The 20,769-nt window shown below is 37.2% G+C and overlaps 1 protein-coding gene across 2 annotated transcripts in view; it reads right to left on the reverse strand.

The window, feature by feature from the left end:
• RNF169 (ring finger protein 169) overlaps positions 1-20,769 on the reverse strand; it is an 85,337-nt gene that overhangs the window by 39,928 nt on the left and 24,640 nt on the right. For both annotated transcript variants that reach the window (XM_072610846.1, XM_072610845.1), the window contains exon 2: positions 19,443-19,516. In XM_072610846.1, the coding sequence (XP_072466947.1) occupies positions 19,443-19,516 (74 nt within the window). The remainder of the gene's footprint in view (positions 1-19,442; positions 19,517-20,769) is intronic.

The following is a 20,769-nucleotide window of genomic DNA, read 5'->3' on the forward strand; positions in this document are numbered from 1 at the left end:
AAATAGGTCCTTCCTCTCCTCCTTTTTAAAATCTCTATGGGATACACAATTTGTCAATTGGGGAATGATCTATATTCTTAGAAATTTAAATCAGTTCTCTATATATTTATGAAATGAGGTCTTTATCAGATACTTGCTGTGAAAATTGTTTCCCAGCTTTCTTTCTAATCTTGGATACATAGGTTTAAAGACAATCAAAATTGTCCATTTTACATCTAGTAATAGTAATCTCCTGTCTGGACATAAATTCTTTTCTCCATAGAACTGACAAGTAACTATTCCTTGCTCTCCCAATTTGTTTATGATATCACCCTTTATGTTCATAAATCCATATTGATCTTATCTTGGTATACAGTGTAAGATACTAGATCACTGTTTCCAATGAACCACAATGCCGCCCATTCGTGTGTGTTCCTCCTTCATTGCTGAAGAAGACCATGCCATCAAAGAAATAATGACATGACTTGCACTTAACTTTGTCTTGAGTGGGGGAGGGCTGTGCAGGTCTGAATCCAGTGACCAGATATTTATCAGGATGACTGGAGATGACCCAGGATGAGGCATTTGGGTTAAGTGACTTGCCCAAAGTCACATAGCTAGTGAGTGTCAAGTGTCTGAGGTGAGATCTGAACTCAGGTCATCCTGACTCCTGCACTGGTGCTCTTTCCACTGCACCACTGAGCTGCCCCTAGCCTCCCATTCAAATAGTTGAAGAAAACTATAATAATGCCCATCCTGAGTCTTTTCTTCTCCAGGCTGAATATTCCCTATTCCTTCAACCAGTTCACAATGACATGAACTCAAGGCTCTTCACCTTCCTGGTTACCCTCCTCTCATCACTCTCTGGCTATAAATTTCTTTCTTAAACTGTGGTGCCCAGAACTGAACACAGTACTCCAAAAGTAGTCTGACTATGCCAAAGATAGAGGAGACAGACTCATTCCTGAAAGCTATGCCTCTCTTAAACAGCACAAGACCACATTAGCAGTTTTAGTAGCCACACCACCCATTGCTGATCCACAATGAACTTAAAAGTTCACTGAAACCCAGATCGTTTTCAGATAAACTATGCCAAAATGTCCTACCTTTATCTTATACTCAGAAGTTGATTTTTTTTAACTCAAATGTAATTACATTTATCTTTATCAAATTTCATTTTGCTAGATTCAATTCAAAGTGCTCACTGGTTGAGATCACTTGAGATCTTGATGAAGCCAAGTCAAAAAGCATTTTTAAGCATTTACTATGTTCCAGGTATAATGCTAAGCACAATGATACAAAGAAAGGCAAATAATCAGTCTCTGCTCTCAAGAAGTTCAAAGTCCAATGGAATAGACAACATGTAAAAACTATGTACAAACAAGGTACCTACAAAATAAACTGAAAATAACCTGAGAAGAAATAAAGAGGGTTAGTAACATCTTGTGCAGAAAGTGGAGCTTTAGCTGAGATTTGAAGGAAATCAAGGAGACAAAAGATAGAGATTAGGAAGAAGAGAGTTCCAACCATGGGAGACAACCAATGAAAACGTAGGCAATATGTCAGCTATCTCTTCCCAAATGTGGCATCTGCAAATCTGATAGCCGTACCATCACCACCTTCAAAAACATCATTAATAAGAATGTTAAACAACACAGAGTCAAGCACTGATCTTTGGAGCACCCCACTGAAGAACCATCAAGCCAACCCTGAACCATTAATGACTACAGTCTACCCTTTCAACCAAATCCAAATTTATCTAATTGTATTATTATCTAGTTAAGTCAAGCAGCATTTATTAAGTGCTTACCATATGCCAAGTACCATACCATGCACTGCAAACATAAAAATAAACAGAAAGACAGTTCCTACATTCTAATGAGAGAAGAAAACATAACACCACATAAAAGGAAGCACAAAACAGAGAAGAATTGGGGACAAAGGAATGAAGGTACTCAGTATGGAGGGTATGGTAGAGAAAGCTGGGGAGTCAGGACTGCAGCTTGGAGAAGAATGAAGACAGGATGACCTGGGTATCCTTAAAATGGAAACATTGGGAGAAATAATTTAATCAGAGGGAGAGACTGAAGGGACAGAGCTTATTTTTAGTGTGACAAGTAGTCCAGGGGTAGAGTGACCTTCCAAGATGAAGATGTTTCTAAACCATGGGAGCAAAATTAAGAGCACTGCACTTGGAGTCAGAAAGACCTAAGTTCAAATCCTGCCTAAGACTCTTACTTCGCTGTTATGTCCCTGGGAAAATCATTTAACCTCTCAGTCTCAATTTCTTCAGTAAAAACAGGACAATAACCGACCTCACAAGGTGTTATCACCTTGTAAGAATCAACATATATGTATATATGTATATATATACACAATATATACAATGTATATATACAAATATATACAATTTTTAGACCTGGCATGACCAGCTCTTGAAGAAGCAAAGCTAGCTCTTTGTAATCACTATTTTTTTACATGTTCACTAACCATTTTTTAATGATTTTTTCTACAAAATTTCCAAGGAATCAAGGCTAAGCTGTGCAAATTCTGTTCCCTTTTTTCCATTTCAAATGGGACATTTGTACTTCTTTGATCCTATGGTCCCTCTTTCATTTTTTTCAACAGCCTCAAATATCACTGAAGATAATTTATCAATCACATCTACCAATTCCTTCTGCACTCAAGGAGACTGTTTATGTGAGCCATGTGACTTGAACTCATTAAGGACAAAGAGTTCTTATCCAAGATAAGTAAGGAGATCATTTCAACTTCCTATTAACTTCTACTGTCATGTCCATTGCAAACGTCATTCTCCTTGGCAGTGAAAATTAAGCTTCCAATGCAAATGGACATAACAACAAACTAAATTAAACACTGTACAATTGTGAACAAGCTTGGATCCAAAGAAGAGGGGAGAATATGTACCTCTCCACTCTTGGCAGAGGTGAGGGCCCAGTGGGTGTGGAACACTGCATTTACTATCTGGCTCAGTGATGTACTTTGCATCAGTGAAGAGATACAATTGGAAATTAAAGTGACAGAAAAATGAAAGATGTTAACAAAAATTATTTTTTTAAACAAAACAAAATCAGAATTGAGCATCTTTGCCTTTTCTCTATTGTCTTATCTAAGCTTTTTTTATCCTCTTCTCTCCAAAAGAGCTATTGGAAAATCTTTTTTATTTACCTTAGCTTCTTTTGCCAGAATCTACTCATTCTGAATTTCAGCACTTGACAGTTTTACAGAACTGTGCAAAACTCTTCCATTTCTGCCTTCTGTACATAAAATGTTAATAGCTTAATCCAATCAAATAAACATTTAGTAAGAGCCTATTATGTGCCAGGCACTATACTAAAAGCTGGAGATACAATTAACAAAAAGTGCCTGCCCTCAAGGAGTTTACTATGTAAAGAGGGAGACAATACACAAAAGGAGGCAGGAAAGAAGGGGGAAAGGGAACTGCTCAAAGACTTTTTCAGACACCCTGTATTTTAAATATTTAAGTGGAATGGTGAGGTCTTTGTGCATCAACATCATTCTCTTCAGAAAATTTTTTCTTCTTCATTCCTCAGAATTTCCTATCCCTCCTAGTCTCATTTCCCCTATCCAGAATTTCTCTGCTTTAAAATGCGCTACTTTGGGCTGAGAAAGCTCTAATTGATTTCTGATCATTAAAGTTTCCTATCACTATAAATCATTCCTCTATACAGAGCAGTGGTTTCTTTTCTGAACTCATGTGTTTCCTTTTCTGTCCAGGTGGTCTGCAGAATACTTTTATGACAAACAACTTCTGTGTTTCCTTCTCTCCTAGGAAGGAGAACAGCCTATAGTTGGAACATAGATTTATGGTTTCCTAATTCCAAATTGAGCTTTTTTTTTTGTTTTACCACATCACTATGACTTTACTAGGTCTATGGGAAGTGTATTATGTTGAAAGAATATTAGCCTGATGCACAAGATCTGGGTTCTAGTTACAGCTCTGCTACTAATCTAACTATATGACAAGTCTTTTAATCTCTCTGGGGCTCGTTGTCCTCATTTGTAAAATGGAGAGTCAAAGAGATTTAAAAAAAAAAAAGTTGGGCTAGAATACCTCTACAGGCCCTTCCAGCTCTAAAATAATACCAATTATATGCACGATACATATAAAGGATTGCAACCATGGGTTCTCAAAGGCTCTGCTAGCAAAGAACAAAACTCTGATAGCGCCTATCAAACTGGAAAGTCTTTAGGTATAGACCTGATAATGAACTGTCTCTTTTCTGGTGTCTGTGTTAAGATAGAGAGGTCACCACCAGGTGGGCCACTAAGTAACAATACTCATGCAAATTATATGCTAAATGTAAATGGGATGTGACATGTGCCAGGCGAGATAAAAATCACAAATCTTTTGAAGTAATAATAGCAATAATATTTGAGATAGATCCTCTGGTTTTTTTAGGTATTCCAATTTTAGTCTCGAAGACCAGATATAAAGTACTGTGACAAGGCCAACGAAAACTTTAACAGACACAATCCTTTCCATAATGTCTGGTCTCTGTAGTTACTGTGTTTATAAGGAGATCATTTTGTTTCTTAGGATTTTGTAAGTTAAGTTCCCATCTTTCTTTACTTGAGAAAAATAAATGGATCAGTGTTGCTTGCTGTAGAATACAAGGTATTCTAAAAACCTTAGTGCAATTTTAAGCTATACATTTATATGAACATTTATATGTAACTATATTAATAAGGAAGGAAGGACTTTCTCCCTTGTTAGGATCTTTGTGTATTAAAGTCTAGCATTTCACAAGTAGGATTCCAAAGGGGAGAAAAACATAAGCACCTTTATAAGGCCTTTCACTCCTCACTTAACAATACAAGACCATTCCCCTGACACCTGTCAAACAACAAGCATGAATCCTGTGTTAACTGTTCCTCATTTTTGCTTTTGCCTCAAAAAGTCAAGAAGGTCTCCATTCTTTTCCCAATAACCTATCTTATAGGTTTCCATCTGGCCTCTGATAGCTTCATAACAGCTGGCATCATAGAAAAGACCTTCCATGTCTCAGGTAAATCAGGAATCCTTTCAGTACCATACTCTCATACCTCTTAAACAATTACCATGCTCAAATATCCCAAAGCACATATCAGATTACACCTTCCTTCCTCCTCACCAATCACTATCCTGGAACACCAAAAAGGAAATTTGAGAAGCTAACCACAGGCCTGCTACACTACCTCATTCTTGGCAACTACTCCACCACTATCCCAATACAAACATAGATTTGAAGGCCCATGGCATCCCACTTCTATCTCCATTCAGCAATGAAGAATATCCTTTAATAAATTATACAAGTCTTGTATAACTTGGGTTTCCTTTTTCCCTCCCTAGTGAAGATGCTTGTGTTACCACAAATCACTCATTTAGAGAGGCATATGTACCAAATGAAGCAGCTGTAATGAAGAGAAACTGAATAAATCTCATTTTAAAATTCCTCAAACTCAAGGAGTTCTCATTCTAACTGCTGCCAAGTGGTCCTAATTTGAATAGTCTGGAATCCTGTCTCTACCTCCATCAGATTAGTTTCTTGACTTGATAAGTCAAAACCAGGTTACACGAAGTAACCATAAAATAAGTGAAAAGAATAAAATCTGGTAAATGGGTATTGAAGGAGACAAACAAAATCACCTCATTAGCTAAGTCAATTAGATACAGGCTTCCAAATGCTCTCTCTCTCCTGACTTTGTAATCTGGGGTTTGAGGAGATGGTTTAGTTTTTAAAAGCTGGTATACTGTTTATTAATGTACCTGCTATCATCATCCACAAGCACAGTAAAAAAATAATTTGCCCCATCTAATGGATAAGTAATACTTCCAATAAAGATGAAGCTATGCATCCTGTATTATCAGAAACTCTGTTAGCAGAGGCAAAACAGAGGTTTAAGATAACCTCCTTCCCTATCTTTGTCTGTTTAATTACTATTTAATTCCTATTCATTTTAAAATACCTCACTCTAATGACTTCTCCTTAAAGCTTTCCTTGATCCTTTCTGGTAACAAACAACCTTCTTCCTTGGATTTCACATAGCATTTTGTTCTATAACTCTCTAGTGCATTTATGTAATAGCATATCACCATTGTATATGGAACATGTTATATATAAGCTTCAAGATATCTAAGTCTTAAGTCTCATCTAAACTTTTTTCTTTCCATTTCTATCATAGAAGTCTGCAAACAGTAGGTACTTAACATTTGTTGAAAAATCAGTGTGCTCCTAAATAGAAAAATTTACAGGACAAAAATGCCATTAAATATTGACTAAAAACACCAAATGTATCCCCAGAATACTTTATATAATTCTCTCACTTAAAGCTCAAAATAATCCTTCAAGAAATAAGGTTATTAAGATTAGTGATCTCAAACAGAAAGCTGGGAAACAATTTTTACAGCCAGAGCCTCTGATAAAGGTCTAATTTCCAAAATATACAGGGAACTGGGTCAAATTTATAAGAATACAAGTCATTCCCCAAATGATAATGGTCAAAGGATATGAACAGGCAGCTTTCAGAGGAAGAAATTAAAGTTATCTATAGTCATATGAAAAACTGCTCTAAATCACTACCGACTGGAGAAATGCAAGTTAAAACAGTTCTGAGGTATCACTTCACACCTATCAAAATGGCTAACATGACAAAACAGGAAAATGATAAGTGTTGGAGAAGATGGGGCAAAATCGGAACACTAATTCATTGTTGGTGAAAATGTGAATTGATCGAACCATTCTGGAGATCAATATGGAACTATGCCCAAAGGACTATAAAAACATGCTTACCCTTTGACCCAACAATACCACTTCTAAATCTGTGTCCCAAAGAGATCATACAAATGGGAAATGGACCCACGTATACAAAAATATTTTTGTGGTGACAAAGAATTGGAAATTGAAGAGATGCCCATCAGTTAGGGAAAGGCTTAACAAGTTGTGGTATATGAATGTAAGTGGATATTACTGTGCTATAAGAACTGATGAGCAGGCCAGACTTCAAAAAAACCTAGAAAGACTTGAATGAACTGATACTAAATGAAGTGAGCAGAACCAGGAGAATACTGTACACAATAACAGCCACAGTATGAGATGACCAATTTTGATGGACTTATCTCTTCTTAGCAATGCAAAGATCCAAGACAACTCCAAAGGACTCGTGATGGAAAATGCCATCCACATCGAGAAAAAGAACTATGGAGTCTGAATACAGAATGAAGCGTATTGTTTGCTCTCTCTTTTTTTCTTTTTTTGTAGTTTCTTCTTTTTCATGGTTTCTCCCATTGGTTCCAATTCTTCTTTACAACATGATTAATGCAAAAACAGGTTCAATATGAATGTATATACAGAGCCTATATCAAATTACATGCCATCTTGGGGTGGGGGGAGAGATGAGGAGAAAATTTGGAACTTAAAATCTTATAGAAGTGAAATGATGAAAACTAAAAGTAAATAATTTTTTTTAAATAAGAAATGTGATTTAGTAGTTGTCTCTTAAATAACAGTTGATTAGTGACTTACACATACAAGTGAATTAAAATTTCTCAAGTCACAGCTCGTACTATTTTTCCAGGCCAAAATGAGTAGTCCCATTACTTCACAGGATTTAGAACTATAAGCGAATATATCAAAATCATCTATTCCAACTCTTCATAAAAACAGATGAGGGAACTAAGGCATCATGATTAAAGTCACATAGGCAAATAAGTAGTAGAGGGTTCCTATTAGATTGAACACTGACTTGCTTAATAAATGTTTCATTGAATTATACTTTTAATTAGTTTTATAACTATTGTATAAAGGGTTAATTTTTACATTTAGGAAAAACACAAAAGCATGTATTTGTCATTTCTATTTGAACCAAATTTAACTGAAGTTGGCCTTCATGAAGAAGTCATTGTTCCTCCAACCTAGATCACAAGCAGCTTCCAGTATTTGCATATGCATGACTTTCTTCATTGGTTTTTCAAATATAATCCAATGTCATTTTGTGGTGGGTCCTCAAGAACTTAACCAAAGGGCCTTGCCTATTCTCTCACAAATCTTCCCAAACTGGAGATGGGGAAGACCATATGAAGATATGAAAGAAAGGTACAGATAACCCATGCCTTTGATTAAATTAGACCTTAAGGCCTTAGATTCTCTGTATTTTCTTTTCATAAGTATACTAATTTGATTTTTTTTTTTAAATCTCTGTATAAGAAGTTTAGGAGTGGAAAAAAAAGTATGGAGAGCATATTTTTAGGTTCTCATGCAAAAAATGATAGTATATTCACAAATATCAATCAAAATAAAAAATGCTTGTAACAAAAGGCTGAAAACTTACTTATCTGAGGTTTCTTCTCTTCCTTGAAACCATGTAGTTAACTTATCCTTAAAAATGTGACTGGCACTACTCCTACAAGGTAAACCTCTGCACTACTCCTAGCCCAGAGAAGAAACATGTCAGAACATGTCAGTGCATGTCAGGGGGGGAGAGGAGAACAAAAGCATGAAAACACACCCAGTGACCACAGTATGGTACAATGGAGAGTGCCTTGGGCTTTATTCCAGTTCTGCCATTGACTATTTGTGTCACTGAGGTATTCAAGCTCCAGGCCATGGTAAACCATATCTCAAGGTCCTCAAAAGATTAGCGGGTTTGACTATTTAACTGATGTTTATAATCTTTCAAAAATCATAGGGAATGGAAGAAATGTCACAAGCTTGAGTTCATTTGGCTTTAAATCCTAGGACTGAAGGGAAATATTTGAAAAGTTGTACAAGATGGATTTGAAGAGCTGGAAGGGACCTTACAGTTAATAGAATCTTAACCTCTCTACTTTAGAAATGAGAAAACATCTCTTGATAATGATTTACCCAGGGTCACAAGTAGTAAGTAAACTAATATATGTTGGTTTACTCAGGTCCAGGATCCTTTCCACCATACAACACAATGGTGAAATTCCAGTGGCTCTCTGGTATAAGATATAAAACCCTCAGTTTTACAGCCTTTCACAATTTTTGATATTTCAAAATATTTGATATTTTTGATATCTAAAGTCTTGATATCTAAAGCCTTTCTGGCTCTATCTTACCTTTCAGACTTCTATCACAGTGCTTTATAAATGCTTGCTGAATGAAACTTAAAAAGAATTATGTTACTAGAAATTACTAAGATCAACTTGTCTTTATCTTCAACAGAACAAGCTAGCTTAATACTATACATCATAACTACCTAGGTTTAAAAGAACATTTAAATATAGTTTATTACAAAACTGTACAATATTCAATTAGAGTCAGAAAACTCAAAATCATCTCTGACCTTTTCTTTTTGTTTGCCATCCTGTAACCCTAATTACTGAAGCCACTATAAACTGTTCTATAAATTCTACCTCTGTACTCTCACTCATATCCATTTCCTATGTTCAATCTTCATTACAACTACTAATGAAGGCAGCTAGGGCAGTCAAGTGGTACAACTGGATAGAAAGCTAGACCTGCAAGACCTGAGTTCAAATCTGGTCTTGGATACTTACTAGCTATGTGACCCTGGGCAAGTCACTTAACCTTTTGGCCTCAGTTTCCTCATCTCCCTCCCTGGGTAATTTTAAGGATGAAATGCGATAATATTGTGAAATGCTCAGCGCAGGGTCTGGCACATAGGAAGCACTACAGAAATGTTAGTTGTTATTATCACAAAGATTCGAAGTTCAGACTGAAATGACCTCTCTCCTGAACTATTTTAAAAGCATCCTTGATATTTTCCTTTTATATGATCTACAACCCAGCCAAACTAGACTATTATTAGATCTTGCAGTCTGCACAACTTTCCATTAACTCTGTGGCCTACTATAGAAAGAATGCTGCTTGTAAAAGACAACTCAGTCCATTCTCACGCTTTCATGGAGGATGTCCTCCTCAATATGTGCCAGGGACTCTCTAAAAATTTTACTGATATGCAAATAAGCATTACAGAAATTAGTGATATCTTGTCAGCTGCCTTTTTTTGTAACAAGATTTTAGATACAAGTATTATTATCCTCATGTTACAGATGATAAAAAATGAAGCTGATACTAAAGGACTTGCCCACAGTTACCAGGCTATTAAATGTCAAAGGAAGAATTTCCACCCAGGTCTTCCTAATCTGCTCCAGTGCTTTTTCTACTATACTATGTCAGCACTCATATGTTCTCTGTGCCTTAGTTTCTTCACGTAAAATAAAGGAATTGGGCTAGATAGTGTTACCTTTCAGCTTTAAGTCTATGATCTTACATACTATCCCCATTCCAAGATTTTAAGCTCCTTGTGTATAGGAACTGTATTATTTTCATCTTTGTACACCTAAGTGGGCATGCAGTGGTTAATGCCAGGACTGGAGTCAGGAAGACTCATCTTCCTGAATTCGAATCCAGCCTCAGACACTTGCTGTGTGACCTGGACAAGTCACTTGACCCTGTTTGCCTCAGTTTCTTCATCCGTAAAGTGAGCTTAAGAGGAAATGGCAAACCACTTCAGTATCTTTGCCAAAAAACCCCAAATGGGGTCATGAAAAATCAGACATGACTGAAACAACTGAATAACAACAAATGCCTAAGTGCCAAAGTATCTCATACAGAGCAAGTTTTCAATGTTTGATGAAATGAATTTTAAGGCAGAAAAAAATTGAGCAAAGCAAAAAAAGCATTTCAGTAAAGAGAGCTTTTCAAAGAGGATTCTATCCTCAATTTGGGCTTAACTCATCAGAAGGATTTTTAAAGATATTAATAGGACCCTAAGGTTCATAAAATTTATCACACTAATTATTTTGTTTATTTTCTGAGGGGTTAGTCACCTTCTCACTACTTCGGTGATTCAACCAACAATGAAGACTACTCCAAAAATAACCAGTGAGAGAAGAGAAGAAAGAAAACAAACTGTCTTACAAAGTTATTAGCAAAAATTCAAAGACCAGTCTAAACCATTTGTGATATGCTGATTTACCAAAACTAGCTTTCTAATAGCTTTGTTTTCTGCAAAGGGAAAGAAGTAATCTAGAAATGAGGTCTTTTCCCTTTCTACTCATCCTTTAACACAATCACAGAATCTCAGAGTTTCAAGACATCTCATAAATCATCTAATCCAACTCACACATGAACCTAATGATGCTATAATAAAAGGAACTGAGGGTAGGGACTGAATCTATGAATTCAATAGCATAAAGAACTGGTGAGAAACTCCCTTTAACAATGCAGACTGGTACCTTCTCTGCATCTGAAAGAGCTGCCAGGAACACAGAGAGATGAAGTGCTCTGCCCAGGGACACACAAATAGGACGTCAATGACGAGTCTTGAACCTAGGCCTTCCTGGCCCTTGGTTAGTTCTATCCACTGTGCCAGACTGTATCTTACCAGAATAATCCCTCAGATTTAAATACTCAGATTTAATATAAAAAGTATCAAATTTTGCACAGAGTAGTCACTTAATGTTCACTGAATCAAATTAATTATAATAATCTCTAGCATTTAAGGTTTGCACAGCAATTTCCATACATCATCTCACTTGATCCTTACCTTAAGAGGTGTTATTATAATCTCCATTTTATATTCAAGGAAACTGAGGCTGAGAAAAGTTAAGTGACTTGCTCAGGATCACACAACAAGTCTGTGAGGCAGAATATGAACTCAAATCTTCCTGCCTCCAAGTCCCATCTTCGATTCACTGTGCCACTTAGCATATCTGATTTCATCTTCACAATGCTCTTGGTGAGAAAAGGTACACTATTATTATCTCCATTTTATAGATGAATAAATTGGGACCCAGCAAGATGAAAGGACTTGCTCAAGATCACACAGCTAGTAAGTCACAGACCAAAGACTCAAATCTAGGCCTTTGGTGGTTTGATATTCTTTTCACTGCACCATGCACTTTTTCTCAAGTACAATAATAAAATAAGTGAACTGGTTTAAATTTCTTCCAACTCTAATAAAAGTCATTAAAAAGTATGCTTATTTACCTACTTATTCACAAAGATGATGACAACAACTTCAGTCTTACTGTTGAGCAGGACTTTTAGAACTGAATTAATTCTTCAAAATACAAAAATGATAAATAAGCATTCTGCTATCTAGGAGGGAAAAGTTCAATTATTTCCACAGAGCATATAATATTGCCATAGAATAGGCAATTCACTTTCTGTAGGCAGTGTCTCAGAAGGTAGAAGGACATTCTAGAAATCATTCATTTAACCAAAAACATTTCTGAAACATCTTTCCTGTGTAAGGCACCACGCTAGACCCTGAGAGTATAAAGTGCTTTACGTATGTTAACTCATTTGATCCTCATAAGAGCCCTGTGAGGAAAGTGTTATTAAAACATCCATTTTAAAAGGTGAGGAAACTGAGGCAAAAAGAGATTAAACGATTTGTCCAGAGTCACAGAACTAGTAACTGTCTGGAACACAATTCAACCTCAGGTCTTCTGGCTCCAAGTCCTGCACTCTACCCATTCTGATACCTACCCATCATAAGGGAGCTCATGGGAGAAGGTCTCAAAATCTCAGTAAAGTACGAAGCAAGACACTCTACCTAAAAAGTAAGAAGTTGAGGTGCCATTGGGCACTTAAGGAGAGGTGAAAGTCTGGAACAGCTGTTAAGGTGAGTACAGGGATATGTGAAATATTTGGGTCATAGTAAAATAAACTTACTGACAAATTTTGTATGTCTTTAAACATTTAACAGGCCATATACTCTTGCTACAATTTTTCTACAGGATTTGGCGTTAAGTTCATAAGATTTTGACACACATTCTTTCATTTTTCATCTTGAAACCATACTTCTATCACAATGGATATTAAGTCTTGGATTGATGAAAAACTTATTTTTCTAAGCTCATGCGTTTTCAATGGGAGTTAAATCAGGCAAGTTCTCAGAGCACTGAAATATTTTTTTTTCCATCTTGGATACATTTCTTTATCTTTTGTGATGTGTGGTATGGTGCAAGATCAAAAGCATTTTGGGGGAGTAAATGTTTTATAGTCTGATGGAGATGCCCAGATCTTACAGCTCACCCAACTAGTCCTCTATGAACTGTTCTGTCATATAGTCTCTCACATTAATAACCTCAGCATTATCATTCTCCCTTGCTCTACATACAAAATTAGTTGCCAAATCTCAATGTTTCTACATCACGAACAACTTAAAGTTTGATCCCTTCTCTCTACTCTCACACTACCAACCTTAGGTAAGGTCCTCATCACCTCTTGTCTAGAATGATACAAGTTTCCTAATTGATCTTCTTGCCTCAAGGCTCTCTCCATTCCAGTCCATCCTCCACACTTCTGCCAAAGCAGAAAGTCTACTTTCTTTAAGCACAGATTTGACCATGGGAATAGGAAGGAGAGGAAGCCTTAGAACTATGTACTAAACTCCTTGGAGAAAGGAGAGAGTGACTTAAAAGTTGAGAGATTGTAGCAATGAGGCTCTGAACTAGATAGTATAGTAGACTGGGGAAAACTTTAAAAAAATCAGACAACCTATCCCTTACTAATTATCTGCATATGGCAAGTAATTTAATTTCTCTGAGCATTTTTTTAAAATGTAGATAACAATTATACATCATACCTCAGAGCTGGAAATGATCCCAAAGATCAGCTAGTTCAACTCTCTCATTTTATAGATGAGGGCCTGAGGTCCAGAATGGGAAAAATCTCAAAGCGGAATAATGACAGCAGAATGAGGTAAACAGCAGTGAGAAACAACAAGAGTATACTAATTTCTCCCAATCTCCTAATTGTTAAGGGCAGTAAAAATCAGGAAGGGTGCAGGAATGAAGAAGCAACACCTGACAGGGTGGCCATGGCAAGTGTCTTTAGTCAGGCAGTCAGTTCATAAGTATTTATTAAGAACCTACTATGTGCTAAGCACACAATGCTAAGCATTATGGGATATACAAAAAGGCAAAACAGCCCCTGCCCTCAAAAAGTTCATAATTTCTCTTTAGGAGAAAGTCAGCAGGTAAAACACACATAAGAAGATGGAAGTAACAATGATGATGCTAAGAGTTCACATTTATGCAGCCCTTTACAGATCACTTTCTTCATTATAACCTTGTGAAACAAGCACTACAAGTGTTATTATCCCCATTTTATTGTTTAAAAAAAGGAAACCTAATCTGAATTTCCAAAAGGTTAAAGGATTTGTCCATGGTTGATAGCTAATAAATGACAGTTGATAACTAATAAATGACAGTGAAAATCTAAATAACCCCCTTATTTTCAAGGTCAAACTTTTCTTGTGACAAGCAGTCTCCACCCTAGACAACCTCTCTCTTGTGCACAACAACCCCAGATGGCCAACAAAGAACTGAGAAGGTGGCAGGAGCCTAGTATAATCTGCATCCTGGGTCTGGAATGAGGCTTTCACATAACCATTCATACTCTTCTTTCCCTTGTCATGGCCTCAAGATAACTGATTTCACTTAAGGTCCCAATCTCCACTGTTGGCTAAGTTAACAGATGTATACTGCCCCTTTGGAGATCTGGTTGTATCCTTGTTTCTCAGCCTATATATTGGATACAGGCAAGTCATTTAATTTCTCTGAGCTTTTTTAATGTGTAAAATGGGGACAGCAATTATGGGATCATACCTCAGAGCTGGAAATGATCCTAAAGATCATCTAGTACAAACCCCTCACGTTATAGATTGAAGGGACTGAAGCCCAGAGAAGATAAATGACTTGCCTGAAAGTCAAACAGGTAATAAATGTCAGAATCAGAATTTAAACCCAAGACCTTTAACATCAAATCCAATGGTTTTTCCCCTCACTTCCACTTCTTAGATTCTGTAGATTTCTTCAAAGTTCCACGCAGCCTTTCCTGCTTGTGCCTTGTATGAGAAAACAGCCAGGATATCCAGGAACACTGAATTGAAGAGCAAAAGGCAGAGGGGGAAGGGAACAGAGGAGTGAGATATAAGACTGGAAAAGTGGTGAAGGGCCAGATAATGAAGGCTTTAAAAGCCGGAGAATTATATATTTGATTCTGGAGGCAACAGGAACCATAAGGATTTACTGAAGAGAGGAGTGAAGTATAGTTACACCTACACTTTAGAAAGATCAATTAGATAGATGAGTACATAGTTGAGAGAGAGGAGAGACTTAAGGCAGGGAGAACAACCAGGCAACAGTCCAGGAAGTAAGGTGATAACTGCTTGCACTAGAATAGTAACAGTGTCAGGAGATAAGGGGAATATCCAAGAAATGTTACCTAAATCAAATTAACAAGACTTAGTGGCAGATTGAATAAGAGGGCTGAAAGTGAGGAGTCAAGAATGAAACCCAGGTCATGAGCTTCCATGACTAGGAAGATTATAGATTCCTCAACAGTAACAGACATGTCAGGAAGAAAGGATTGTTTGGGGGGGAGGGGGAAATTTAATTAGCTCAGTTTTAAATGTTGAATTTAAGATGTCTACTGGATATCTAGTTTGAAATATCTGAAAAGCAGTTAGAGATGTAAGACTGGAAGACAGGAGAGAGGTTAGGCCTATAAAAGTAGATTTAAAAACCATCAACTTAGAGATGATAATTCAATCCATGGAAACCGATGAAATCACCAAGTCAAACAACATAGAGGGACAAGAAAAGATAACCCTGTACAAAGTCCTAGGGGACAACCAACTACAGTGGCCTGGGTGAATATTCAGTAAAGGAGACTGAGAAGGAGCAGTTGGATAAGTAGGAAGAGAATCAGGAGAAAGCAGTGACCCAAAAACCTAAAGAAGAGAATACTTGAGGAGAAGAGGGTGATCAAAGGCTACAAAAAGGTCAAGAAGGATTAAAACTGAGAAAAGGTTATTACATTTGGCAATTAATAGATCACCGATAACTTTGGAAAGAGCAGTTTCAGTTGAAGGTGAAGAAAGAAGAAAGGAAATGGAGGAACGAACTGTAGATGGCTTTCTCAAGTTTCGCCACAAAAGGGAAGAAAGTGGAGGAGGTTAGATCAGGTGATGGTTTTTTGAAAATGAGTTGTAGATTTGCAGATAGTAGGGAAGTAGCCAGTTTACAGGGAGAAACTGAAGGTTAGAGAGAATGGGAATGACAGAGGGGACAATCTGCTACAGGGGACAATCTGCTAGAGAAGACAGATAGGAATGGGATCATTTGTGCCTGTAGAGGAGTTTGCCTTGGCAAAGAGAAGGGCCACCTCTTCATCTGAGATGGAATGAAAGAGGAGAAAAGATGAGGAGGAGGGAAAATGGAGCTATTAGTGAATAGCTTCAATTTTTTCTGTAAAATATGAGGCAACATTCTCAGTTGAGAGATTGGGGGTAGAAAAAGTCTAGGGAGGTCTGAGAGGAATGAAAAGGCTTGGAAGAGCCACTGCACTGCATGGGATAGTCAAACGAAGAGGGAATATACTTGTTCTGATAGGTGCCAGGAGTAGGAATGGAGAAGTTGCAAAGAGGCAAAGTGAAACTTGATTTAAAAAAAAGAAGAGGAAGGAAGTATCTTAATAATTAAATCTATCTAAAAGTAGCATCGACTTTCTCAGAAGGTTGATAGATTCTCTCTCCTCAGGAGATTGCGAGCAAAGGCTAGATGACCACATATCTATCACTAAAGTTGTGGAGGGGTTTCTTGTTCAGGAATGGACTGGATTTTGAGATGTCTCTAAGGACTCTTCTAACTCTGAAATTCTATTACTCTGTAAATTCACTCAAAGTACATTCTGCTGTTATAGATTTTGAACCTATACCATGACAATCATATTTTCAGCTGTAAAAATCCAGGTGCTTGTTTAAATCACTGTGACTAATTCTTTACCAAAGCATACACTATTTCTAACATCATTCCCTATAACTCTCTGGGTCTTGCACATGGAAGATAATAGGAGAGAAATAGTGTATATTTCACCAAATGAATCCCTTGGAAAGCCAATGTGATACATGGAAAGACCACTAGACTCTGGAGTCCAAAGACCTAGACTGACCCTGTGCTAGCCACACAATGAAGTTGTCTCACTTCCTTCATCTGTAAAAACTGTATAAATAATAATCTGCGCTCAACTCAACAACCATTTATTAAAGACCTTTACTCAAAGTACTCTGCTAGGGATACAAACACAAAAATAAACCTGCTATCAAAGAACTTATATATACCACATGTATATAAATACAACATGAAAACAGATTCATATCAATTCAACAACTATTTACTAAGTGCCTACTATGTGGCAAGTACTGAGGTTAAAAAGACAAAAACAAAACAAATCTCTGTCTACAAGGAGCTTCCTTTGTACTGGGGGATACAATATGTACAGATAAGTGCATACAAAATAATTACAAAGTCTCTTTAATTCAATAAACATTTATTAAGCACCTCTTATGTGCTAGGCACTGTGCTAAGCTCTTCCAAGTCTTTTCTGTCAGGGAAAAGAGCAGTAATAAATTGGGGGGCAAAAGGAGCGAGTTTGGTCAAGATAGAATTCATGTAAGAGGTAGCACTTGATCTGAGCCTTAAAGGGAAACAGATACTCCAAAAGGCAGGAAAGAAGGAGAGTGTTTCCAGGAATGGCAAGGACAGCCTTTATAAAGACAAGGAGGCAGAAGATGAAAATGTTATATACAGGAAAAAGCAAGCAGTTCAGTTTGGTTGAAACTATGGGGGCAAATGACAACAATTTGTAACAAGCCTAGAAAGACAGTCTGAATGTAAAGTATGAAAATGTCAAACAAGAATTTATAGTTTACTCTAGATTAGACCTACACTAAAGTTTCTTGGGCAGGGGAGTGTGACATGGTCAAACTTGTGCTGCAGGAATGTCAATTCAGTAGCTATATGGAAGATGGAATGGAGAGGAGAGAGAGGCTAAATGCAGGGAGAAAATTAGGAAGCTATTGTAATAGTCCAGACAAGAGGCAATGGATGAGTAAATTCAAGCTAATTTGTAGAAGAGATTAAGGAGATCAAAGATCTAAGTTCTGTAAGAAGAAAGAAAGGGACAAGATGAAGGGCACTGAAGCCAAGAAACTGAATTTAGGAGAGTAGCCACCTCCTTACTAGAGACCAGAATGAAAGAGGAGAAAATGAGGAAGGGATTTGTACTACATAACAGCTATCTGTTAAAAGGAGAGAAGATGTTGCAAGAGGATTGAGGAAAGGAAATAAGAGAAACTATGGGAAGATAAGAGTAAATCAAAGCAGGAGAAAAGGATTGTCGTGTAGCTGTGTGAGTCCACAAATGAAACTACAAATATGTAGTGGACTCAGTCACTGGTTGTGTGTCTTTCCCCATCAACAACACTCAAACAGGAATGAAGAAAATGGATGGTACAGATAAGCCAGAGTGTGGTTTGCCAAGGCATGAGCCAGGGTAGGACCAGGGGTCAAGAGATTCAAGAGCAGAGAACAGAGCCCAGTTGGACTTTTTAAAGTCAAAACTGAAGTGAGACCACAGCAGAGACAACAGACTGGTAGAGCAAAGACAGGTAAAGCCACTGTAGGCCATGGTAAGGATGACTATCTGCTTTGGAAGAAGTGAAACAGAGACAGAAATGCAAGGCTAGCAAGTTTTGATCCAATACAGGAATTTCTGAGTCCTGAACAATGCAAAGAATGTTGGCTCGGGAGCCAATAGACCTGGATTCAAATCTTGCTTGTGACACTACCACAAAATAGGTAATTTTGGGCAAGTCACTTCAGCTCCCTGGGCTCCAACTTACTCATTTGTAAAATGAGGAGGCTGGACCAGATGACAGCAAAATCAAGGACATGGGTATCTCTGTATGTTTCCAAGGTGAAATGAAAGTCATGGTAGCTGAGGTTAATGAACTACAAAACTAGAGTAATAAAGGAAACACTAACATGTATCCAGATGTCTTTAAGAATGAAGGCAAGGATTGAGAAGAAAAAGAATTCTATGGAGCCAAGTAGTGAACTCCTTGAAAAAGGAGGGGGAATGACCTGGAACACTGCAAATGATTATAAAAAAGGTCTGGATTGGGCTACAGGGATGGAAGGAGTGAACTTCAGAGAAGAGATTTCTGAATCAGGACATCAAAGGGAGGCTTTGCAACTGTCAGTGAGAAACAAAGAAAATGGCTACTTTTCTTCCCTCTGCTCCAGTGTGTCTTTAAACATGAGAAAAGATGTATCTAATACAAGAGAAAGAAAAAAATATTTTGTGGTGATAGCCAAGTTTCTGAGAAACAGAAGGTTGTTAGCAACAAAATAGGGATTTCAGAAAGCACAAGAGAATGGAAAAAATGGCAGGACAGGGACCATGGAGATTAAGAGAAGAGATGGGTGTAGATGAGAGGCAGTAAGGAATGGTACTTGTGAATGTAAATTTTCACCCAGGCAGCCAAAGAATATTGCTAATAATAAATCCAAATTCTTACCAAGTGTTCACTACCATTACTATTTCAAGTTACTTCCAAAAAAATGAAAATCAGGGTTAAACTGAATACTATACCTTTCTTAGGCTTTCATACTCTTCTCGAAGTTCCCCTGGTTTACTTAATTTGATTGGTGCTCTGAATATAAAGTCTGCAGGGAAAGATAAAAGGAAAATACTTTAATGTACTTTTCAAAGAGGGAATTGGTATTCAAATCAATTCAAACATTTATTATGGTCTGGTGTAAAACATTATGATGTGTAAAGCACTTCAACGAGCTCTGAGGGAGCTACGAAGAAGAAAAAAATAACCCCTACCCTTATGGACTTTACAGTCTAGTAGCTAATAATAAAGATACATAGACAATCACAGTACATAATAGAACAAGCAGGTGAATTAATGAATGATATTCAGTCAAGATGTATGAGTGGTAATGAGGTGATTCCTATTTTCTGTCTCTACTATCAGAACACAAGATTTTCTACCCAGAATCCCAGTAATTGTGTCAATGAAGTGTGTATTATACGTTAAATTATATTAAAAATCATGCCTTTTAGACTAGGCCTAGTTTCATTAGAGGGATGAGACTATTTGAAGCATCACACAGAAAACTGCAGAGTTAAAAAGGACCTCAAAAGAGTGACTGGAATCTAGTCACTAGATTCTTCCTTACAATTAATTAGGGCTCAGAGTCCATGAGCCCAGGTCAAGAACACTGGATCTGAAGTCAAAGGTCCCAAATTCATATCCTCGTTCTGCCATTTTCTACCTGTGTGACTGTGAGCAAGTCACTTCACCTCTGTAGGCCTCAGTTTCTTAATCTGTAAAATGAAAGTTAGACTGCATGGCAGCTGGGTGACACAGTGGATAGAGCACCAGGCCTGGCATCAGGAAGAGCTGGGTTCAAATTCAGCTTCAGACATGCTCCTAAGGTCTCCTCCAGTTCCTACCTGAGAAGGAATCCCCTCTACAACATTCCCGACAAACAATCATCCAACCTCTACTTCAAAGATGTACAATTTAAGCTTTGTTCATGATATCTCCTACTTTGCCACAATGAAGATACTGTGAAAGCTATACACAAAGGAAAGCTATCTTAAAATCTTCCCAAAAGTCAAATTTCCTATGTATCTGTCCTTGCTTAAATGCTAAAATTTCAAAGGTCTAAATAAAATATTTATCACTAAACTTTCTAACAATTTTCCATCCTTTCAGATAGATAAATATTGGTTTTGAAGTCACTTTCAACATCTAAAACATCTAAACAAACTGTTTTTCCTTTTTTAGTTGGGTTACTTATATTTAGAAAGCAATGCTTCTATGTGATGTGTGGTAACACTTAAGGAATGTGGAAAACACTGCCACTACACACATTCAACCTAGGTAGTAAACAGAAACTCAGGG

The sequence above is a fragment of the Notamacropus eugenii genome, chromosome 5 (genome assembly GCF_028372415.1).
Source record: "Notamacropus eugenii isolate mMacEug1 chromosome 5, mMacEug1.pri_v2, whole genome shotgun sequence".
NCBI classification, from domain to species: Eukaryota; Metazoa; Chordata; class Mammalia; order Diprotodontia; family Macropodidae; genus Notamacropus; species Notamacropus eugenii.